Here is a 15539-nt window from a genome sequence, read left to right on the forward strand (position 1 = left end):
GCCGGGGGGCACAGGGGCCGTCACCGCCGCGCTCGGCCCCCAGCTGCCCCGCAGCGGAGCGCGCCCGGGCGGACACCCGTGTCCCCGGCGCCGCGGCGCCCTCTGTCGGGCAGCGCGCGGGCAGCGCTGCGCGGCCCGGCCCGGCCCGGCCCTGCCCTGCCCGTCCTCACCTGGCCCGGCCCGGCCCTGCCTGTCCCTGCCCGCCCTCACCTGGCCCAGCCCGGCCCTGACTGTCCCTACTTGTCCCTGCCCGTCCCTACCTGTCCCTGCCCGGCCTGTCCCTGCCCGTCCCTACCTGCCCCTGCCGGTCCCTGCGCCCCCCCAGCACCGTGGGCAGCAGTCGGGGTTTGCCTCGGCCAGGTGCTATCGCTGCCCAAACCGGCGCGCTGAGTCGCCCTGCCTGCAAAACTCGGGATGCCTCCCTGGAAAAGCAAATACCTCAAGCAAACCAGCGAGGGGGGTAAATGTGAGAAAGGTTAAAGTTTACATTTGCTGTCGTGTTCTTTTGTTGGCAGCATGTATTATAACAACGAAAAAAATAAAATACACCCAAACTGTACATATTATAAGGCTATATTTTTATCTCGGGGTTCTGGTGACACGTACAAACCACTTGAGCTTTGCTTTCGTGGTTTATATTGCCACCAGAAACCCTTGATAAAAATACAGCTTTATATTGTACAGTTGGGTATAGTTTATTTTCTCCATATATCACATATCGTGTTTTATTTATAAACATACACAAAGACACTTGTACATGCAAAGCAGTTTTTTTATTGAAGTAATTCCGAGATATCAATAATACTATATTAACTAACGTATCGTAACACAATAATTTTTTGGTTAGCAATGGCCTTTCTAAAGAGACATCCATGAAAATATGATAAAACACATAAAAAAATCAGTATTTCCATGTTAGAATTTACGATTCCCATACTGAAAATTTCAGCTTCTGGTGGCTCGTACTTGCAGAGAACCCTGCTTAAACCCCCTCAAAATTTAGCTTTAATATCTCTTGAATACTTGAATCCTTTCTACAGAGAGGCTACGGGAAATAAAGCTTCGCATTAACAGCGAAATGCAAAAACCTAAAGGGAAACAATCAAAAGAGAAAAGGAAACGTGCTGCTGATAAAGGTGCAACTATGACGAGCTTTTCAGTGTTTTGCCCAAGCCGCGCTAATCAAACCGCTTATTTAAAATATACTTTTCATACCATTCGTCAGCAGCTTCTCCTCCACCTGCTTTTTGCACCATTCGCAAAGGCAAAAATTTTTATTCCCATCTCTCGCAATCCGAAAAGAAAAGCCGGGAACAAGCAGTTCAAGAGCCGCTCGCTTCCGAATGCATCTCGGTGCGCTCCGTTAACTCCCGTTGGCGTAAACCACCATTCCGGGCACCAAAGGGGCGAGGGGAGTCCTGGGCAGGAGGCTGGCAGGGGCAAGCGTGCCAGGAGCGAGCCCAGGCGCAGGCTTGGGCTCGCCGGCTGCGCCCTCGGCCAGCCAGAGGCTTCCTTAGAGGGAGGCTTTGCACCCCACCTTTGCCACGTCCCTCCCACTCCCTTAGCCACATTAAAACCAGAACAAAACAGGACTGGAGATGGGAACAAAATCGGTGCACAACAGGCCTGGACCGCTGGACTCATTCTGCTGCAAACTGTAAAAACAAGAAAGGGCAGACGAGCTGCATCCCTCAGGACGCATCCCGCTTTTTTAATATAGTGGTGCCACCACACATTTCACTTCGGATGTTGCATTATATTTATATGTCACTCAAATATTTACCATTTTTCTGAATTCTGCTGGTGCTCTGAGAGCTCGTTATAAGCCAAGAATCCGTGGTTGTATGTCTTGGCTGGTTAGCAGCCGTGGCTCAGCTGCATCAATATGCTAACTTCTCTTTCTGGAGCTTCTCGTGCGACAAAAGCCACTCTTTCATAAGGTTTCCTCCTCCGTAGTTGCCGGTCTGCCCGCTGCTGCAAATCACCCTGTGGCACGGTATTATAATCGGGATCTGCAAAACACGCAAAAGTAAGGACGGGAGCAAAGGGTGAGGCAAAGGGGAGCGGTGGCTGGGGAAGATGCCCATAAATCCACTGCTAAGCCAGGAGCTGCCTGCCACTAGACTAGCAGGGACACGGACTGAAGTACCCACGTTAAGGACCACCCCGGCGGCGGCCCGGCCGTGCCCGAGGAGGACGCGGTAGCTGCAGCACCAAGGACGTGGTCCTGGCCGAGCTGCCAGGATGCAGAAGCGCTGCTGATCACCGACTGCTCTGCAGCGGCCCCGGGCTCTGAACACCAACCGGTTCTCAGGGAAAAACAAGCGTCGGGAGAAATCTTAATGCATAAAAATGATGTAAAGTCTTAAAAGGCTAAAACCGATATATTAAATCCCATATCTAAAACCTTCTCTGCAAGGAGCAGATTCTCCTGCCCCGCGCCAGGCCCCTCCAGCAGCCGAGACCTCAGCGCCCAGGGTGGGTGACTAAGCCTCGCAGACCCGAAACGCACACGAGGATAGCAGGGAGGTACAGGACGGCTATTAATCCTCATCCCAGGACTAGAAGAGGCCGTATGTCTGGAAAAAACCCAGACCACGGAGAAGAGCACTTCCAGGAGCAAGCTTCCCGAGCCCCAGCTCCCTCGGCAGATCTCCGCCTCTCGCTATAGCACCTCTACGTGCACTGCTGAAAAATTCTATATAAGAACAAGGCGCTATTTATTATTTAACAGCAAGTCAATCCAAAATGGGTTGTGAATTTTTAAAACCTACAACAGGAGAGATTTAATTCACACCTAACCAATTTAAGAACTTTTTTCCTCATGCCTTCTACTTTGTATCATTTATAGCCAAATGTCACGGATTCTGAAAAATCAATGCAAGAAGTTACATAATAGACTGATAATGTAGAGAAGTACATAAACGCGGTTTTTTAAATTTTTTATTACAGGTGATTATCATAGTTGAAGTACACACCATAAAAAATGCAATACATCATCTCTAATCACGCCGTATGTGTTTTGGTAACTGCACAGTAATTCGATTGCAATGATAGCGCTGTGAAAACAACAACTCACTAAAAAGTGCAGTTTTCACAAATTCGGATATTTTAAGTCAAAAAGGATGACTTATTTATGTATAGGCACACAGACAAATTACGTACTTCACACTGACTTCTTTTAATCCCATTTAATAGTTATTTCAGTACCGTTCAAGCCGTGCTCGTATCTGAGCCTGGGACACACAGACCCCGAAGTAGCTGGGCAGCTACTGGCCAGACATCTGTAAATTGTTTTTTGGGGGATTCTTTTGTTTTTGTTAGGTAATTTCAATGGCTGAAATTTAAAATCTCAATCTCAGCCCACAGGCTGTCACATTAAATGGGAACACACATAGGTGCTTACTGTTAATCAAGGTTTAATAAAAAATGCTTATAATAGCTGCTTTATTTGGAGTTGGCAATGCCACAAGTGAATTATGCATCCGTGACAACTCCAGTGAGTACCAATAAAATCTTTACTCTATACCATGCCATCCCGCGCTTGGTTTATGGCTTCTTTAAAGAAGTTGTTTTTTGCAAGTGTTTTTCTGTTTTGGGATTTCTCTGCCTTTACAATCCACGTGCACAAGCGACTGCAGGCAGATTTTCTTGAGTGACAAAGCCGTAACAAGCCATAATAATAGGCTGTAAAAAATCTCCAAGGTTAATTTGCAATTCTTTATAAATATATACAGTAAATCCGCATATTTGGATGGTAAGGCTCTAAATCTTGCTACGGACAGGGGCCAAACCCTCTTTCTGAGCCAGTTCCCTGCTGCCGCTCCGACGGTGCAGACACTCGAACCGGGGGGGTCCATGTACTGGGGAATTTTGTCAGGGAGGTAAGAAGCGGAGGGTATGACATAAACGTAACTTTTGCCATACCCGAAATAAAGAATTTCATACCAAGTTTGTCCTAACACACACAAGCGCCAGTAGGTCACCCTCCATAGCGTTGGATGTAAAAGAAAATGCGGTACAAAGGCTGCACCAGCACTGTAATTTAAAAATATTGAATATTGCTTCAGTTTGGCTTAATTGCGGTGACAACTTTCAGACTACTAAAATAATTAAACCTGCTAAAATTTATTAGGGCCCTAAGGACATTTTAGAAGGAGTACTACCCTAGTCTGGAGCCTTAATGCCTCAGCTACATTTAATGTAATTTTTATCAATAACCAAGCAGCTCATAATATTATAGCTCCGCTGAAATCTTCATGCTGTGAAATCTAATTCATCTACTACATGAATCCATCACTTACACAGACCCTACCTCAAACGCTATAAAACTTCCAAACCCATAGATTTGTCTCCAACAAAAACAACATGAAGGGGCCCTCGGATCAATAACGGAGTCCCTCTGATTCGGGCACCAGCTGAATATTTTCTCCAACTTTGCTTTTGTTCTTCTGGGTAGAGGCCCACAAGGGAAAGAGCTTGTTTTCACTCGCAGCCTCATCAATACCTAAATCCTGGTGAACAAGTGACACTGAGAAGCTGTAATCAATAGCTCCCTGTGCGTTTTTTCTTCTGGTCAAATGGTTCAGCACTACTGACAGCCCTGACACTCAGAACATGATGCTAAATCTTTATCAACAGCCATCTGGGTGACTGGCAGAACAAGACTCGGGCGGTCATTAACGCTCGTGGCAATCTGTGAATAAACTAACTCCTCGATAATGCGTTTGTTTAGAAAAAAGGTGGGGAAAAAACCTCCCTGCACAAGGTATCGATCGCCTTTGAATTGCAGTTAGCAAATTCCGTCTGAGGATGGAGCGGAGCGGAGCAGAGCGGTGCTCCGCCGCGGCACTCCGCTCGTTAGGAGTTTTCAATTTGAGGCACCGGAAACCTGACCGTCCCATTACAGGGCTGATGGGCTGGAGACCTCCAGAAAGTGCCAAACTGTCAAAGCCAGATCAGCCAGGCCGTAATGGAAACGGCCGAAATACCAAGTTACAACACGCAACAAGAATCCCGCTTCGCAAAAAATCATCTTTCAGTTTGCTCGTGTCCTACTGCTTTTTCTCCCTCTCTTCCCCGACAGAACAAATGCCGCACTGCGACCCAGCACGGGTCCCGGCTTATCGCCAAAGGCATCAACGCACAAGTAGTTTTACGTGTCCGCAACGTTTCAATTCCGTACTTCACGACCTTCCCATGAACGCACGGTTACTCCTTCCATCTCCAACGTTTCAAACATTTGGGCCGAATAACATCCTTGACTTAGGGTAGATCGATATCAGCGTGAAGTTGTACGCTTAGCTGGGCTTTAGCCTAAACAACAACGCGATCGGAGAGAATATAAAAACCAACGTATGCAGCTATGACTGCCGTTAACAGACCGCTGAAGACGTCTTATTTAAGGCACAGAACAGTCATTTAGGATGGCCTTGGACTAATCAGCCCAACATTCGCCATTTCCCATGAGCCTCTGTGATTTCTTTTTGATCCTCCTATACTAGTCTAATGAGATTTTTAATTGAACTTTATGGGTTCCCTTTGAGGACCACAGACCTTGCAATCAATGTGAACCGCAGTAAACTATTTGAAGTTTCTCTTGCAAAAGGTGAGCCATCCCCACCACGTCCTTGGCATAAATTGAGGCAAAGATGTCGCATCTTGCAGCTGCTGCTGGCACCTATTCCACCTTCTCGTAAAGCTGAAGGTCACCGTATGAATTATGTGAAGCAACCCAACCACAAAGGGAAACCTGTGGAATGCGCACTACCAAAATTAAAGACCAACCCCTGAGCTGTAGGAGGGAGAAATGTTCTGGAATTTTGTGGGAAAAGGTGAGCTACGCAATTTTATCAACACATTTGAGTAACAAAGCAATGCCAGGCTCGGGTTTATTTCAAACGCTCATTTTTACTGTTATTACTAGCCTCATTAAATCATGTTTATGATTTAGTCATCATGTTTGTAATTTAGTCCTTTAATCATCGGAAGCATCTCAAGGTGCAAACATATTATGATTTTGCTATTTTGCATAGCTTCTGCAGCGATCATTAACAGAAGTATTCACTTTTATTTCACATTCGCCATAAAAGCGTTCACTAGTTTCAGCTTCTCTCCTGCGAACAAAAATCACTAATCTGCTGCTTAACAAAACATCACATTTCTGCAACAGCGTCGAAGCGATTGCTCCTCAAAAGCAGTATTTATATCCTACAGCCCGGGTTGCAGGTGTAGCAGTTGTTAACAGCGCAGCTCTTTGCATTCTGCGCTGATACGTTAATGATGCTGCAGTTCAGGTGACGTGTTCAGTTTAATGAACTGTTTAGTTAGATTCAAAGCTCAATATCTCATCTGATAAACAGGCTGCAAGTGTGTTTATACACCTACAACGTTCATGGGTATCCTACAATTCCAAGCAGGTAGCACGCTACCGTAGAAACTCACATCATGTCTAATGGGTTTAAGCTTCTAAGCTCAATAAAGAAGTACACCCTGAGATTTTAAGCGTATATCAGATTTTCCTATGAAACAGTTCACATAAGCAGTATAAAGCTACATTTCGTCAATACACTGTATTGTACTTGACAATACAAACTATTTTAATATGATGGAATGCTTTCCAATATAATCTGGTGTACATTAAGATAAGGCAATACAATGCAAACCTACAGGAAACAGTTCTCAAAGAATAACAATATAGTGTTGTGCAAAAGGATATGTAATTGCTATCGCCTCGAAATGTACCCAGCTTTGCCCTCAGGCTGCAGTGGAGCAGCAGCATCCAAAGTAGCGGTAACAGCAGGTTGTGGTGTGAAAATTCCTGCTTTTTCCCCTGTGAGGAAGGATGAAAATAGTTCTGAAAATATACAGCAAAGCTACTGCAATTTTTTTTAAATGGGGTCCTATCTTATTATTGTTATTTCCCATCCCATACTATGGCCGCAGTGTTTTCTGTCCCCAGCAGAAAATTTTTAAGCATATTCTAGATAATAATGCATAGCTTTAGGGAAAGAGAGTTATATTAATATAATACCACCCCAATATTTCACAATAGAAAGCTGATAATAAAAAAAAAAAAAAAATCTCACTGCTGTAATGAGAGCCCGGCCCATTCCAAACCACATTTTTATCACTGCACATCTCCTGTAGTTAATCTGTAATTCCGTGCATATTCCACATGCAAACACACACATGGTCCTTTCGTACTTCAACAGGAGCACCTATTCACTATGTTTCCGATATTTCCCATATAATTCTTTACATGGTCCTTCAGACCTCTGAGCCATAATATGCAGGTGGACTATGCATAATATGCAGGTTGATTTTATGAATGAGGTGAAATATAAAGATACTACGTGGCACAGCAAAAGCCCCTCACCTTTATTATTTCTGTATGTAAAGCCACCAGCTCTTGTGAAAGCAGATTTTCTAACCCACTTTGCAACTGCACGTTGCAGTCTCTTATGTACCTTATTAAAGAAAATACTGAGAGGACTGAATGTAAAAACAACACAGGAGGTCAAAGATTACGGCAGGTATAACGCTGGAGAAAAGGAGAGGAATTCGGGTATGGAAAGACCCATGTTGCTCAGGGCAAGTGGTAATGAGGGAAAATATGTTGAAGAATGGCCAGAAAGGCCACAATGATATTAATAGAAATCAAAGTTTTCTATTTTTTTAAAGGCAAGTAGCAAGGGAACGAATATGTGAAGACAGATATAGCGGCGTTCTCTACCAGCTTTGCCCTTCCTTTGCACAGGAACTAGTCGGCTGCAGGCTGCAGCACCAGTCCCACGCCCATCGGTGTGATTCGGGTGCATAAATACATCTGGAAATGTAAACCTGGACAACTAAAAGGGAAAGATAATTACTGGGAAGACAGACAAAGAGGCCAGGTATGATAACATGCTGTTTTTCCAAAATCCACAGGACTAACCTAGAGCGTTAGTCCCTCCAGTTGGTTCAAATCCAGGCAACTCACCTATATCTAATGGAGAAATGCCATTTACAGCTGGTTTGGAGCGCATGGGGATAAAAACATATTGCCAATTAGGGATTTGATTCAAACGTGCACCTACACGATTTAAAATCCCTCCTCTTCCACATTTTCAGAAACACACCCATGCCAGAGAGGACGGGCTGCTGTTAACGCAACCAAAGCTACTCATACCCTGTCAAAATGAGGTCCGTGTCAGGGAATGAAAGACTTCCTTCACCTAAGAATACATAAGGAAGTTTGAGAACGACAAAACGTGTAGAGGCTGATGAATTAAAAGCAGCGCAACGTTTCCTTTTCAAATCTAATGCCATAAATGGTAGGGAATAAATCGCATTAAACTGGGTTGTGCATTATTGTGCTGATTAAAAACACTTACTGACCTTATTACTCATGGTAGACCAGTTTTCACAGCAGATAACTTTAATCTAATGACATTTAGCCCGCAAAGCTCTCTAAATCCACCATCTTCCATCAACTTTACTGAAAAGTTGACGTGAACTTACAGGGTTGCTCCTCATCGCTCCTCCCACCGCTCTCGCCGCTCTGCTGTTGCCTGCGAGGTCTGCTAATTGCTTGTAGGAAACGGCCTCTCCAAACTTCACGTCCCTCAACAGGGTCCACAACACTTGTCTGGTGAACGAATCTGCAAAGAAGACGAAGCGAGTACTGCTCGTACGCACGGCTGAAAAAACCAAGATGAAATATTCAAAAAACCCAACGCAAAGCAGAGTCTCAATAGCAGCTTGCTAATTTAAATTTAAACAGCCCCGATGCACTGTCCTGTTATTGTATCCTATATTACTACATTTAAATACACGATTATTAGAAAGAGCGCTTCAAGTAACCGATCACTATAAAAAAGGATTTAAGGCTTTGATTTTCCTATATTTTTAATTTGCTTCAAGTACAATTATCCTGTTAACTCATACAATGTGGTTTTTCCATTAAATTGGCAGAGTATAAATTAGCATAGAGTCAAATTAAAAAGAGAAGAAATAACCGGCTCTACCTATTTTACAAAGCCCTCGCATCTCCAGCTAATTTCCAACTTCAGCTGGGACACGCGGCAGAAGAAGCCCTAGAGCCAGCGGACTTGGTATTATCCTGGCTGACTGCATTTTATAGTCGAGACCCCCAAGCTACTGCTCAGCATTGCAGACATTACAAAACGTAAGGACTAGCTGTGACCTTGAATGTACGGCACATCCTTAATGATACAGGGCTCTGAAAAAAAAAGAATGTATCTTCCATTATTTTAATTTTAATTCACCAGCAAATTGCTTCTAAGTGTTCCAATTGCTGAAATAATGAATAAGCAAATGCATTAGGACCAGCTTTCTTCTGCATCTCAGGGTTTTACCTTCCCAACCCAGGATTATTTTATAAAAGGAAAACTGATAGCCGCGTTCGGATTTTAGTTGGGTTGAACACCTATTGCTCTTCCAAGGCACTTGTAAAAGCTTTGAAGATCTAACTAGTGAATAACTTACTGAGAGGAGCGAGCGGGCGAATAAAAAAAAAAAAAAGAAAAAAGGGGAAAAAAAAAAAAAGGAAGAGAGACCCCTTCCCCCAGCTGAGAGCCTCAGTCTCCTGCTTTGGCAAAGAAACAAACTGATTAAAAACATTTTCTTTCTTTAGTTGTCAACAAAGACATTGATTACGTTACATAGGAACATAGCGAAATGTGATTTTGTTCTTAAAGGAAACCCATACACCATTATGTGTGTGTTAAATAATAAAAATCACTTCTTAACTGAAGGGAATGATAATCACTTCATTGAAAAAATCTGTTTAGTCTTTATTATAACATTAAGCAAATTAAACATCAGCATAATCCAGGTGATACGAGAAAAGGGTCATCAAAGAAATTAACTTTGTTGTTCATTAATTTACATGGATTAGCAGAGGGCAAAGAGATAGCAAATCTGCTCTAGTTTTTTATGATATAATTTCAAACCGTACACCATTTGTGGCAGTAGGGTGACTTTGGGGTTAATCAGACTGATTTGTCCTTTTAATTGCTTTCTATTCAAAGAAAATTCATTAGATAATGTTCTCTTCAAAATTCATGAATCAATTTAACTGAAGAAACCACATTAACAGCTTTGGGTTCATTAGCACAAGCAGTTGTGTTACTAGCTGATTGCTAGGAGGGTTTCCTTAGGCAAACAGATTTTGTTTACTGTGATTTCTTCAGAAAGGTTTATTTCAAATCAAATTGTTACTTATTATTTTTTTAACCTTCTTTTTAAGCCGGCAAGATTAGTGTTAACCTCGCCTGCTCAGGGGTCTCGGGGAATTATTGCCTGATGTCATCTTTGAAATCAATGAAACGCAGTGACTGCACGTTGCCGGGGCCCCGAGTCCAAAAAATCCCCTTTTTGCCCTCATTTTTGGCAGGGGAGGTGGTGGGCTGGGACCTGACGGACCCGAAACTTTCTGAAACCTGCAGGAATAAGGGGAGAAGCGGGTGCAGCCTGCGCTGGAGGATGGGGCAGCTCCAGAGCCCCCCCAGCAATAGCACACCGTGCCAAGCCATGCCCCAATTACTGAGTACCTTTGAACGTGCTAACAGAGGGACAGCGATTATCCTCTTCCGACAAGCCGGGGCAGAGATTATCCTCTTTCCAGAGCCCCTGTACATTTTTCAGGGGAGAACATACACTGTCTCTGTACCCACATAAACCACTCCAAGTTATCGTTCAAAAGAATGAAATATTTAGCAATCATGCACATCATTTTATAAATGTATCTGAAAACTCAATTTCATCCTGTAGGGAGCAAATGCATTAATTAGTTTAAGCAGCTCTAAGAGACAGTGCCAAATACTGTTATTAAACTGTCTGCAAGTGTGAGTGCCTGTAAGCATAACCTGCCCAAATTAGATGGCTGAACTTTCACCAGTTTTCAGCGTGTGCCAACGTTTTATGCTGTTAAATATCATTATAAAGTGCCGTAAAATACGCACATAAAAATTAACACACGCAAATTCTCTCCTTACGTGAACACACTTCATACCTCCGCGAGCGGAGGATGCCCGCGCCATTCCAGGGCGGCAGATGCCAGCAGAGCAACGGCTGAGCCGAACTCCACCATATGAACGGGAACAGCAGAGGTCTTCTCCTCCCTCTGCACCCATCTACGGCGCACGCCGTTCGTGCTCCCGCCAGCTGACCGGGCTCTGGACTGTCCTCTGGCCAAGGAACACGTGTTATGGCCGACACAGAGCACCTCGTGCTGCTAGATGCTATTTCTCATTTAAGCGACCAAGAATTTGTCAGATTTTACATCCAAATGCACACCTCACCAATTCCCACCGGGAGCTGGAGCTGCACCGGGAAGGCGGGGGGAAGGTGGACTGAAGGACGGGGAAGGGACAGACCTGCGACCCGCTTGGGTTTCCAAGGCTCCACAGCCCTGAGGACCCTTTCCCACGGCCACCCAGGGACCACCAAGGCAGTCGGGAAGGTTTAACGACAGGCGACGGGTGATTGACTTCTTGGATGTTTTCCTCCTACGGACATCACCGTTTATTAACGTGCCGGTCAAAACCCTCCTAATTGCACCTTATTATCCGCCCCGCCAATCGCGCGGTGAATTGGCAAAGCAACGCACCGTCATCCCAAGAGCGGCTGTGCCGGGACTGGTCTGAAATTAATATTTACAGAGAAGTTATAAGCCCCTAAAAAGAGGGACTTACCCTGAACCTGCTGTTAATGCCTCAATGCTTCAGAGGTCACTCACGACAGCCCGCTAGACTTTAATTCTCCGTATAAACACGTTACGTCCGTGGGGATAACAGAGTGAAAATCAAGTTTACTTTAACACCGGCCGTATCGTAACTTTTAACAGCGTAATTGAAGGTGGCAATTAGTACAAAGAAGCGAAGTCATACGCTACTATCTAATAACGCGCTGCCGGAGCATTTGTGGTGTCAGCGAGGGGCTGGGCCCCGGGGCCGGCAGGAGGGAGGCTACCGGCAGCACCGGGGCGGGGAGCAGCGCGACCACGCCAGCCCCTTCCCGCCCCCCTCTGCACCTCCTTGCATGGTTCCCGGGGCAAGAGAGGTTCAAAAGATACTGATTTTACATCCTTTTTAATCCCTCTGATTAAGCGGGATTAAAGACAGACCTTTTTTTCCTTCTCCTCAACACTGATTGCTGGGAATGTTAGTTTTCCTGTTGCTGTGTCCCCCCCCCCCCCCAAGGGTTTTTGCAAATGCAAAGAAACAGTTACAAATACTCACCCCTTCTCACCAACTTTTTCGCAGCCTGTCTGGGGTACTACATAGCCAACTGTTTTGTTTGTTTTTACGCTTACCAGTTTGCACCGTTATTACTGTTGGTAAAATATCAAGCATAACACTTCGGAAACACGCCAGTTTGTCCACAAAACAGCGGCACGAGCTTCCACCTAACCCAGAAAACTTAACTTGGCTCTTGGCCCCTGAAGAACAGACTCGTATTCAAACTGAAGGACTCGTACTGACAACAGGCAACTACGTAGACAGTTAATGAGAGCAAGAGTGCTAATTTTTAGCACTCTTGAACCTCCTTCACTATTAAGTAGGCAGTTAAAGCCATATTAAGCATGTCACCTAAACAGCAATCTGAATACTAACAATCACTGCTGCCCTCCTCTAGACTGAACTAGCAAGCCGTATGTGAAAGAGATGAATGCTCGTCTAAGTCTCTTAACCGTTTAATTATATTTTGCCCTTGTTATGAGGCAGATCAAGAAATGCTTTTCTTCCTTTTTACAATGGCTGCAACTCCCTGACCATTGGTACTCTATAGTAAAAAATGCAATTATTAGTTGCTATTAAAGGATTACTGGGAATATAGATTAGACAGTACGGTGATACTTTATCCCATAAAATAGTCCAAACATCTCACTGCAAGAGAGACAAAGGATCGCTTAAAATCAGGGGTGCTACAACCATCTTGCCAAACTCATTGAGAAAAGACTATGAACTTTTATCGTTGCTGTCTGCATGCGTGATATCGATAAATTATAGAGACAGAATGTGCCTAGCTGAAAATAATAAAGTTAAACTTTACCTTTATGACTGCTTAAATAGCCAAACCAAAGCAAAGGCCTTGGCCATTTTGAATGACCGAGCTTTATGAATGAAAATGCAAAAATAATCTAATTATTTTAGAGTATCTATTACTCACTTTATATAATCCATCACCAACTTTATAGTAAGAAAATGTATTTATAAAAATGAAAGCAGCAAAAGTTCCAACAAAATCATATTTCATATTAACAGGTAAATAATCGAGGGATTAGACAAGTATTTACCTGAATTCCACCTCTAGCTAGTCCAAGACCTGTGAGAACACCTCTGTGCCTGACATTCTGGATATAGAGTCAGACAAAAATTCCTCAGTTAAAAACATGGCAATTCCATTTCCAAGACACAGATCTAAAGGAAATCCCCTGCCTCAAAAGCATCAGCCTAAAAATTTTTTTTTTTTAACAATCTTGTCAAAAACTTCCTTGCAGAATAAACTTCACTCACTCATCGGGTCTGCTACGGAGCACAGACGTGCAACACCCTGCGCATCTATTTCTCCTCCTAACGTCCACCGTCTGAGCTGGTACTAGTCGTTTGCTCCACTGTCCTACTCTACCTTTGCCCAGCCTTGACTCCAGCTGAGGTCTCTTCCCACCCCTCCAAACATTCCTCCGTGCCACATTGATCCTTTCCCACCATCGCTCTACAATCTCATCGTTCAGACGACTCATGCGACCGTTTCCCACGCCCCGTCCTATTTACGATTGCATTTAACTAGCTAAATTAACATTTATACCTGAAACATATCACCTTCCTATCATTCAGATCCGGCCCTGTATCACTGCCGGCCGAGAGGAGCAGGACCTCTCTGTTGACTCCCCACCGCGTAAGAGGCGGGTGCTCAATGTCACCCTCTGCAGGGCAGAGCCACCGGTCCGTCACGGACAGCACACCTCGACTGCAGCCGGATCAACACTTTTTAATGTTTCCATTTGTTTACTTTATTATTTCTCACCAGCACACCCCCATACCACGGATCATAACGGCGATGTTGTGTTTCTAGTGCCTGTTTCCGTGGCACAACTGAAGGAGTGATATTCCTTGAAAACGTGTTGCGTTTTTCCCCAACAGAGAAAACATTCTACGTTCCTTCTACATTTATCTGTAGATAAATTAAGGTCAACTGCAGTGCATTTTGACTACAGAACTAGCAAGCGTTCGAGTGGACGTCATTAACGTTCAAAAATTCAAAAAGCCAAACCAACCCAGCACGTAGCACCGACAACAGCCGAACCGCTCCCTCCACCACGGCGTCTTTGGTGAACATAAGCCCTTGCAGCAGACCCTGCGGTGCCCGTTCCCGACCCAGCGCAAGCCCCGTACCATCTCTTCTACTATTTTCTGAATACTGCTCTGCAGATACAGTTGCATGAGTAAATACTTAATGAAATTCAAAACATCGGTTCATAAATATTAGGCAGTCCATATTAAAACCATTAGAGTACACCGGAGCGTTTGATAATGTGGCTCAGGTGTTCTCTCGTGCTCTCCCACAGGTCACGATGTCCCCTTTTCTGAGCAGTACAGAGATGTGGGCTAGGGGAGTGCTTTTCTAACGCTTTTATGTACTGCCTATGCACGTATGTGTTTGCAATATACAATATAATAAAACATAAACACAACTATAATTTATAAACACACACCGTATCTGTATCACTTAAGTGAAAAACGTACCAATATGCTTTCTTTTCACAGATACAACGTTCAGCTTGGCTCGCATTAAGTGGCCGAGCTATGTTAAAACCCAATTAACGGGAGCTGTTTCTGATCTGTAGTTTAACACAGTTTTAAATGCAGTTCCCTTCAGACTGCTGAAGGGGTTGTGGGGCCAAATTCTATCCTTAGAAGCAAGTAACTCTCCCTGGACCTCATCCAGCAGTATTTCTGCAGGTTAAACTCCCTGGAAGTCAGTGGGTGTTTTACTCGAGCGGTAACTGATATTCTGACCCATTTTTTGTGCAGTAGCCTTAATAGCAGCTTGCTACGCGCTTGCAAGAGCAGACTGCGATTTTAGCGCTGATGGAAATGAGGCGACGAGTCCGACACTCAGCACCAGCCCTTTACATCCCCTGTCCGCGGCACGTTGCAAACTTCCCCAGATTCCCACTCCCAAATTCAAACCCAAGCAAGGTTTTACGCAAACTAACGACTCCTTAAACGTTAGCAACTTCACCTAAGCTAAATATTCATTCCGGACTTTGAATGCCACGGCATCCCTGAACAGGCTGGGGCTCGGTTTTGGAGTCCGTGGACCGGTAAGATGGAGGAAATTGCAAAGCACTTGACAGCTCCCTCTTGGGCTACGGCACAGACCATGTCATTGCACAGCATCCCCTGCCAGGTGATTTGTGCAGCTGTTTGCAGCAGCGGTACAGTTAAATGAAGAAGCCACCTGATTATCCTCTGAGCTGTAGGTAATACAGCAAGCTGCAATTGCTACAGGAGAGGAGAACAAATGCT

General features: G+C 44.5%; 1 protein-coding gene across 1 annotated transcript in view; it reads right to left on the reverse strand.

The window, feature by feature from the left end:
* Positions 1 to 764: 764 nt before the first annotated feature.
* Positions 765 to 15539, reverse strand: part of MGMT (O-6-methylguanine-DNA methyltransferase) — a 171897-nt gene continuing 157122 nt past the window's right edge. The window contains exons 5-6 of the mRNA XM_075504331.1: positions 8503 to 8681; positions 765 to 2012 (exon numbers count right to left, since the gene is read on the reverse strand). Coding sequence (XP_075360446.1) covers positions 1881 to 2012; positions 8503 to 8681 — 311 coding nt within the window. The 3' untranslated portion in view covers positions 765 to 1880. The remainder of the gene's footprint in view (positions 2013 to 8502; positions 8682 to 15539) is intronic.

The sequence above is a fragment of the Mycteria americana genome, chromosome 6 (genome assembly GCF_035582795.1).
Source record: "Mycteria americana isolate JAX WOST 10 ecotype Jacksonville Zoo and Gardens chromosome 6, USCA_MyAme_1.0, whole genome shotgun sequence".
Classification (NCBI taxonomy): domain Eukaryota; kingdom Metazoa; phylum Chordata; class Aves; order Ciconiiformes; family Ciconiidae; genus Mycteria; species Mycteria americana.